The 9,284-nt window shown below is 51.4% G+C and overlaps 1 protein-coding gene across 3 annotated transcripts in view; it reads right to left on the reverse strand.

Moving 5' to 3' along the window:
* Positions 1-9,070, reverse strand: part of LOC125626683 (zinc finger protein 385C) — a 203,778-nt gene extending 194,708 nt beyond the window's left edge. For all 3 annotated transcript variants that reach the window (XM_048829998.2, XM_048829996.2, XM_048829994.2), the window contains exon 1: positions 8,987-9,070. In XM_048829998.2, coding sequence (XP_048685955.1) covers positions 8,987-9,032 — 46 coding nt within the window. In that variant the 5' untranslated portion in view covers positions 9,033-9,070. The remainder of the gene's footprint in view (positions 1-8,986) is intronic.
* Positions 9,071-9,284: the final 214 nt, after the last annotated feature.

The following is a 9,284-nucleotide window of genomic DNA, read 5'->3' on the forward strand; positions in this document are numbered from 1 at the left end:
AGCACAGACAGGACAGAGCAAGTCCTGACAAACCCCCAGCCAGGTCTCTGAATGTCCAAAGATCCCTGCTTCGGGCAGGTGCAGTGTGGTGGGAGGGGGGTGCACTCAGAGTTAACACCCTGCTCTTAGGAAAAACACACAGGGAACCTAAGTGTTCCCAGGTGACAGTCAGCAATAGAGCATCCCCTAAAACTGACCTGAAACTTTCCCTTCAGCACTGATGCAGCGGGAAAGACGTCCCCTACTCAAACCCCAACATCTCTTCCTGCAGTAACAAGAGGTTTTCCTTATAAACCTCCCATCACAACACTGGCCAGTTTCAACCCTGCTCCGCTCGTAAGAGCTGACACCGCAGAAGCTGTCTGGGGACCAGAATACAGCCAGAGACACTGACCTGCTGCCTCCGGGGGCTACACTACTGTCTGACAGAGAGAGGTGCTCACTCGCAGCACCGTACGCTGTGTCCTGCCAGGGAGCTGCCCGTTCTCCATCCCCAACCTCTGATAAAGGAGGAACCGAGGTTGAGGGTTTCCAAAAAGTGATTTTGGGGGGCCACATGGCTTTTCCAGAAGATGCTGAGCACCCACCCCTTGAAATCCAGGCACCCTGAAGACATAAAAACTGAAGTGCCCCAAATTGTTGGGAACAGCTTGGCCAGACTGGCCTTAATAAATTGGCAGCCAGGGCAGGAAAATGCACCAGTCAGCTTGCTCAGCAAATTAAGACTTACAGAACAAAAAAGTATCCATGTCTTTTCGCCGTCCCTAACCGGCTTTCCCTCCTCTCTGCCCTCCACCCCTCCTTGTGAATAAAACAAGCATCACTTCAGATCCAAATTCCATTCCCTGTGAAGTACAAAATTAAAGACTGACCATGGAGCCAAATTGAGCAAAATCTAGTTTGGTTTAATTCCTCCAAGCCCCGTCGGTAAAAGGAACCCCGCTGTTTTCTACAGGAAATAGCATATACACTTTTGCCTTCACATACCACCACTGCATCATCAGAGTTACATGAGCCTTCTTATACATTCATACCGAAGCAGCAGCTCTCAGCACCGAGATAGACACAGCGGGGCCGGGGCGGGGGAGGTGCGGCGGGAATAGATTAACATTAAAACTTAACCTAGAAAATTTTCCCTTGCAATTTCCCAGTGATCTTTTTATCAACTAATTTTAACAAAGTTCCCATAATTAGGGCAGGGAAATCGAGACTTGGGAACATTCCCCTTTGCAAACAAGAGCAAATCTGTTCCAATGCAGTTTAAAGTTCCAGGCTGATCTCCAGTTTAGCAAACTGCCCCTTCCTTTCTGCCTTTCCCAGAGATGCCCCTGGCTGGTACCAGCCTCACCGCTGCTTGGGCTGCGCAGCTGCCACGGAGTTTTAACTTTGTTTTTAGAAGAGGTTTCGTGACCTGCTCCCCTGTCTCCGTTGTGCAAAGAGCTGGGATGCGAATGGCAGCAACCCACCGTGCAGGACCCAAGTTACTATTATTGCAACTGTTCCGAACTTCCTCTCCCTTGCCCACCTCCTGCCTCGATGGGACTTGCCAAACAAGCGAGGAGAGCGGAGGATGCTCGCAGCGATGTATGCGCCTTCAATCATTTCTCTATTGTGTGTCGGTTGCATTGTGGTAGCACCAGGCAACCCCCAGCCCCACTGGGCTACACAACAGCTGCCCCCGGTCCTGTAGCATCTCCAAATCTTTACACAACCCCGTCAGGCAGGGCAGTGCTATTACGCAGACGGGGAACTGAGGCACACAGAGACTAGCCCAAGGTCACACTGAAAGAGCAGGGAACTGAACCCAAGTCCCCTAAGCCCCAGGATAGAGGTCTAATGACCGCACCTTCCTTCCTCTCTTTTAGCATGAGAGGCCCCATAGAGCAAGTACAGACCCTTCCTCCCACATACTGAGCCTGTGAGGCCCATGGGATTCTGGAAAATGAATTCTTGCTTAATTGCACACAGAGGAGCGTTGAAAGAGTTTGGGTCTCTTCTGCATCATGCAGCACAAGCATCCTATCTGGCTGCGACTACTGGCCTGTGTTGATGTGCCAGAAAGCAGGATATAAGCCTGGAAGGACCATTGTCTGTCCTCGTGCGGCCTGAAGTGGGATTTTGGACCATCTGGACAGTGCCATTACACCAGGGCCTGCTAATGTCAGAAAGTTCAGGTCTGGAAGCTACAGGTACGAGGGAGAAACACAAGGAGATCATTGGGACTTGGAAAAAATTGCAACACATGAATATGGACGAAGCAAATTCAGAGAGGCAAGTACTGCCTCTGTGGCATCCTGCTGTGAGCATTCGAGGCAAGCTTTCTTGCAGGTACACATGAATGAGGAATTACCCAGAGCAAGACAGTCATTTCAGCATGTCTCTACAGCTGGCCTTTGCAACCTCCCAAGGCTCCAGGAGGCTCCTTCAAAACACAGATTTTTTTTTTTTTAAATGACTCGCAAGTAAATTGTTGTGGTGCCTGTAAAAACAAAAACGAGCACTTGTTACCATGCAGCCATCGACCAAATCTCCTGGAGAGCACAGATCAATTCCTGCGAGGGGCTACTTGACATATAAACCACCACAATCTAAAAACATCAGGCAAAGAAACAGCCTTTGTATATCACAATGTTATTTCTAAATTGACAAAGAGAACCTTGTGGGCTTTGTTCCTCCTCTCCAGGCTGCACATTTTGCATTTTTTACTTTGCCATGGAATGATTAAGAGCCTGTGGAACAGTGGGCTCAAGGTGTGGAAACGCCAAAGGGCAGCAGTGCCGGAAAAACCAGCTCTATGGGACTCTTCGTTAGTTCAGAAAAACCAAGAAATCATGCTTTGAGACATGAGTGAATTTTCAGAACTAAAACCAAATCAAAGCAAAAGGCAACGCAAAGCAACGCTGCCACGGGGTTTCAGTCCAGCGTAGAAAAGCTTTGAACACATGGCTTTGTTTACTCAGAGGCAGGCTTACAGTACATCGGACACTTTTAAAATATAGATATATCCGCAGGGCTGCAAGAATAAATTAAAAGCAAAAGAAGGAAAGAATCCAGGAAATTAAGATCTCTCTCATAGGGTAGCTATATTTCAAATTATAGCCACAGCATCCAGTGTTCCTTTGCAGGCAATAAGGTAGCAGCAAGCGTGTTCATTTTGTGTGTTTGCTACTTGCTGTCTTCCATTAGTGCCTTTATGAATACTTTATAATGAGAACCCCTTAGCAAAACATTAATTCAACCATTTAGGGAGCAATCCAGGCCCTACTGAAGTCAGTGGGAGTTTTGCCGCTGACTTCAAGGGGGCCAGAGTTTCACCTTAAGAATTAAGCCTCACAATGCCTGAGTTGTCAGTTCAAACCCTATCTCAGGTGTGTGGGAATAAACAGGGAGAAGTAAACTATCACCTTCAGTGCGGTTACTCCGGAATTACACCTACATGCTGGAGAGCAGAATCCGGCTGCACCTTAGTGCGGATCTACGCACAGAAGACACACCAGTGCCACGAAATCAAAGCTCCCATTTCGGTAGAGCACATTCACACTGTGCCACCTGGACCAGCTCCAGTTACATTGCCCGTGTCCACACAGCAGCAGCTGTATCCCAAAAAGCATGGCACACTGCGGCTGGGCATCCCAGGGGCCTCTGCACCACCTGCAGGCTCATCCTGGTGTGGGAAACATTTGTAGTGTAGTGTGGGAGAGCGGCTGGCACTGCAAGGAACTGCAGGAGTCGTGGGTCAGGCTCTGAATTCTAGCCGATCGATCCCGTAACGCACCATTCCTGAACTGCGCGGGTGAGGAACCCCGCATGCTAACCCCTTGTTGGCGGCCTCAGCAGACAGGCCAAGGCCGGATTGGACAACAGACAGAACCGCGCGCCAGCCCCGGGGCGCTCGCGCTGGGGAAGGACTGGCTCGTGCTGGGAAGGAGAAGTCCGCGCTGCAGCTGCCCATGCTGTAGCAACACAAAGGCCTTTGGTCTCAAAGGGTTGCCAAGCCAGCCCCCTTCGCCCTCAGGAAACCAACCTGCGGAGATAACACACTCCTTGCACCGTGGCAACAGAAACACCTTTTGCCCTGAGGTCATGTCTGAAAAATTCCAAGAGGAGATTTTGATGGGCTGCTGCAGGACTGGAAGGCAGCAAGAAAACAACGCAAACCACCACCAACTAGAGCGATCAGAGGGCAGGGCAGGAAAGCCCAGCAGAGATTTAAATGGGACGTGTCTATTCAAGCTATTTATTATTGTTCGGTTAAACTGCAGTATTTACGCTAATTCCTGCCAGCACAAATACACCGAGTCTCTGAATCTGGTGTCTCGTATCTTCCCTCTACAACAATAACGGAGAGAGGCTCCCCACGTGGGGGCGCAGGGCAGGGAAGGGATTAGTAACGAAGGCTCCCATTGAGCAAAGCACTTAAGCCCATGCTTAACTTTAGGCACATGCTTAAACACTCTGCACCTGAGTGGGACATTCAGCCCATTCTGCAGGAACTACTGACATGAAGCACATGCGCTCAGGTTCCGCTGACTGAGGGCCTGATCCTAACCCCACAGAAATACATGGCAAAACTTTCTGTGGGAGCAGAACTGGGCCCAGTAGCTAGAGCTTTGCTGGCTACAGTTATGGAAAGCTCTCCCAGGAAGGAAGGAGGTTGGGAAAGAAGACGAAGACATCCCAAGCTTACAGGGGGGCACCCACACGCCCACATTATCGCCATCCGAACTGGGCAGCCTCAGGAGAGCACTGCAGGGCAATATAAATAAATCCGTCCTCCCAGCTGCAGCTCTCCCGCCGGTTAACCAATGGTCTATCACCATCTTTTGCTGAAAAGGTTTCCCTTTTGGTTCACCAAGATTCAACCGCAGGACACAATAGCTCGAGTCTGCAAATCCGAACCCAGATCCCCGCCCCCAGCTTTGCTGGATTTGGCACCCAGGCCCCGATCCTACAGTCGGATCCCCCTGCCTGTGCAGATCCCCAAGCGGGCACACCGATCCGAGCGAGGACAGCACCCGTCAGGGAATGTCAGGTTAAAGTGACCTGTGCCCTGCCCCTTTAAGCACTGACGGTCTGTGGAGGGGGTCAAAGGGACTAGCTCTGGTTGTAGCAGCAGACTTCTGTGTGTTCCTAAAGGACAGGGCAGCCATAGGGCTTGTGCCAGCTTATTAGTCTGTCTGTTTGATCCTAAGCTAAATAAACCTCCCGTCTCAAAACGCCCCCTGGGCTTGGGAGCGCAACACCACCACATTCCTGGTCCTGATAACCACGGCAGGTGCAAGAGCCTCCTCCTTTGCAACTGCCTCCTAAACCAGCCTCCTCAGACTGTACTTGGCCATTTTTGTCCTCCTTTCTGCTGCTGGTTATTATTTAGCTCTGCACAAGACCCTTGAGTCTCAGTTTATGGGCGGAAGCTATCCAAAAATAAGGGGGCAGGGAAAATCCCCAGTTGTTCTGCTCCTCATGGACTGAACTGGGCGGTTCGGATGCAGAGGGAAAAGCAGGACCAGCTCTCCAAGTTTAACTGCATTGCGCGCTGATCGCATTTGTTCAAAACAAAACAACCCTAACGCGCTCACGTGTTGTATGATGACAAACAACGGAACCTACACAAGACAGGCTGGACATGGCATAAAACAGCTGCTTCGAAATGAAAGGGCCAAATGCAAGGGGGGAGAGAGGCAAGCCACGCAAAGAATTTGCCCCTAAAGGCAATAAATATAGGACCTCCCCACCAATGTGTTTAACCTTTAAAGCACAATGCTGCTCCCACCAATATGAACGGGAATTTTGCTCATAGCTTCTGCTTCTTACGAAGCGGTCATGATTTTATAGGGTCTCAAAATATTTGGTGTCAAAGCCCCAAATCCAGGAGTCATGTGGTTATGGGAGAATCTCAGATTTCATTGTAAAAGGACATTTCTGGCCCTTGTAGCCGCAGAGAAAAGCTTGAGAAAAGCATGACCTGCTAAAGGCTCAGCAATTAGAAGGAAACAAGAACCCGGCCACCCAGCATTTCTGGAGCTCACGATTTCTGAACATCTGGAGTTAAAAACCTTGCCAGCGCAAAACCATCACTTGAGCTGGTGAAGGAGCTGAGGAGTGCTAAGGCCAGTGCGTCAGGATGCAATTGCAACAGCTTTGCCATTTTTTGCAAGTGCATCCTCACCTACTAATTATAGGCCAGCGTAATTTAACTATCCTATAAAATTTCATCCTGAAGACCTCTATTTTTTCTCCTATTTGAAAGCATAAGAGAATTTATTTTAAATATATGTACAGAAAACAAAATGCCCTGAGCCCATTGCTCAATTCAGTGGTATTCAAGGCAGGACATTCGAATTTTATCATCCAGAGAGTTACATTTCACAGTAAACATACTTACTGTTCTGTTCTCAGTATCCCACAGCACTGTGCTAGACAAACAGAACAGATTGCTCCAAGAGCCACCACTTGGCTGGATGGCTCCATCTGAAAGCACCTGCAGCCACTCAAAAAAAAAATGATTGTGCGATTTACTGATGTTATTTGGTGAAGAAACACTCAATCAAGCTGGAAACCGAGGACACAGACTCGTCTGTTTCATGCCTCTTACATCTTGCACCAGCTTCCAGCCGCGCAGGGCTATTTTAAGAGAGCGCGCCATTTGCAAGCATGGAAGCTTATACAGACTATCCAGACCACACACTTAGATGCTCAGATCAGTACCTAGGGTGAAATTAACCCTGTGCAGACACCAAGCACCAGGCCGATACATTATGTAAATTTCCAGTGATCTAATCCTCCAAAGACTTTCTGACATGCTAACTTTACGCAATGCGGCCAGCCCCAGCAGCTTCAGAGGGGTGACGCCAGGTGCGTTAGGTTAAGCACAGGCATAAAACTTGGCAGGCTCAGGTTATTAGAGGCATTAAGTGGTGCACCGGCATTTTGCTAACCCTCTGCCTGGGGTGAGCGACACCCCATAAGCCCTCTAACACAGCCTCCCATGCCGGGAAACCAGGCCTAGAGACCTCACTTCAACCCAGAACCAGAGACTTCACCCCATTTTGCTTGGTAAAAGCAGATGCGTTTAAGTTTGAACTTCTGTCTCTGAAAAAAAAAAGGGGGGGGGAAATCAGCTGCACAACCCCATCAAGCTCTGTTTTCAGACTCAGGGAACGGACTCATTTTTCCCCATTTGACTCTAATACGTTTGGCATTAAGTGCTGACAGTTCAGCCCGGGTGTTCTGCCAAAGATAAATCAGACACGTAGCTTCTTTTTAAGATACTTACGATTTACTATTCAGGAAAAGACTTCCAGCCCTACCACTCGCACAATCCCCAGGAAAGTTCACAGTAGTAACTATGCAGCTATCAAGTGAGTAATAAAATGACCTGAACAACATATCGGAGGACAAGAGGGTCAGAAATCATCTGGACAGGAGTGACGCTCTGGGGACTAAGTAATTGCTGATCACTGACATTAACATGCTAGAATTACATTTGTTTCATAATGGGAAATCCACTCCTATGCAGGCTGAAGCAATGCCCCACTCCTTACCCAAAGCACTCACAGAAAATGCTTTCATGAGGACTCACCAAAAGGCTTTTCCTTTAAAAGCTGAGTACCCCTTGTGGAGAGAGCCAGAAAGCTGAGGCTTGATTTTCTACATAAACCATTCCACTACTGAATGAAATCTACCACTGGGAGCACCCTCCCAGCCAGCCACTGAACTGCAGGGTGCGTAGATTACATGACTTTGCACACTTACTGCAGCAGGCTGACAACTTTGCTAATATGTCCCAGGACATGGGAGTTATTATCACAGCAATAAAATCCAGACTGCACAGACGTCACCAACGAACCGCCCTTTTCCCAAGATAAATGGTTCTTGAAATGAATTACTCACCCAGGGCAACAAGAAAGGGGGTTTAAAGAACCCCGTTTTCTTTTAAGTTCTTCAAAGCAGGATTCTCTGCCAAATTCACACTTTTTAAAAGAAAAAGTAAAGTTTTATCTCCCGGCACTTGCATCACACACACACACACAAATAAAAGACCAAGCAACCCAACCGTGATCTTCAAGGAGATTCATTTACTGGATTCATTCAAATATGCTGAGATTGCAAGAGTTTGTGTTGCCTTAGACGAGTGAAAGTTTGCAGGGTTAGGAGTGGAAGGAGCTGGGGAGCGTGAAGGGGGCGAGACGCCCCCAAACTCCAGTTTCCTGGGAACCTTGGACATTTCCAGCGGCAAGGCGCAAACAAAAGAGGAAGCAACAGCAAAGCAGGAAAACAACCCGATGCCTCCAAAGGGCTGCCTTGCGGACAGCCACTTGCAAACAACGGACCCGATTCCGGTGTCCCGTCCTCACTCGCTCTGACACCTTTGACTCCAGGTGGAGCAGCTCCATCTCCTGGTTTACACCAGCCTACGAGGAAGCAGAATCAGGCCTCTTTCTCCAGCTCCATCCCCGTGTTTTCGGGGGGCATGCCCGAGCAAATGGCTGGAAAGCAGAGTCGGAAGCGTCCCACGGAACCACCCGGGCTCCGCAGCCCGACCCACCCCCGGCCCTGCCGCCCGGGCTCTGCAGGCGGAAGCCCGCGGCCCGGTGGGGGCATTTCCCACCTGCAGTCGGGGCTTGCGCCCCGGCTCCCCCAGGGACGTCGAGCGAAGCCCCGGGAGCCTGCGGAGGGGCGGGCGCTGGGGGCTCGGGTCTCAGGCTGCCTCAACTTTTGCTGCGGCTGCAACAAACTATTCTGCCGTCCCCGTCCCCGTCCCCGTCCGGTCCGGTCCATGCACGCGCCCGCCCCCCCCGGAGACCTCTCCCTGGGGCTCATTAGTTTAATTAACGAACCCGCGCCGCGCTTTCCAGCGCCTCGCCCTCTGCACAGCTGCAGCTGGGGCCGGGGGGGGGGTGCAGCAAGCGGAGCCGCAGCAGCCCCCCCCAGCCCCGGGCATGGCCCGGCCCCCGCTCACCTGGCCGGCCCGGCCCCCGCTCACCTGGCCGGCCGCTCCGCCGGGCAGCCGCCCCCGCTCCGGGCAACATTCTCCCCGCGCGCGCGCCCGCCGCCGCCGCTCGCTCCGGAGAGGGCGCTGGGGCCTGGGGAGCGCGCGCGCGCGCGCGCCCGGGGAGGGGCGGCCCGGGGGGGGAGCGGAGCAGCTGGTTCTCCTGCCCCCCCCCCCCGGCCCGCCCGTGGCTCGCGCCCCTGGTGGCCCATCAGCGCCTCCGGCCTGCACCCCGCGGGGTAGAGCAGGGATGCAGGAGAGCAGCCTGGGGGGGGGGGACTCTGGGTGCCCC

This window comes from Caretta caretta, chromosome 27 (assembly GCF_965140235.1).
Source record: "Caretta caretta isolate rCarCar2 chromosome 27, rCarCar1.hap1, whole genome shotgun sequence".
NCBI lineage: Eukaryota > Metazoa > Chordata > Testudines > Cheloniidae > Caretta > Caretta caretta.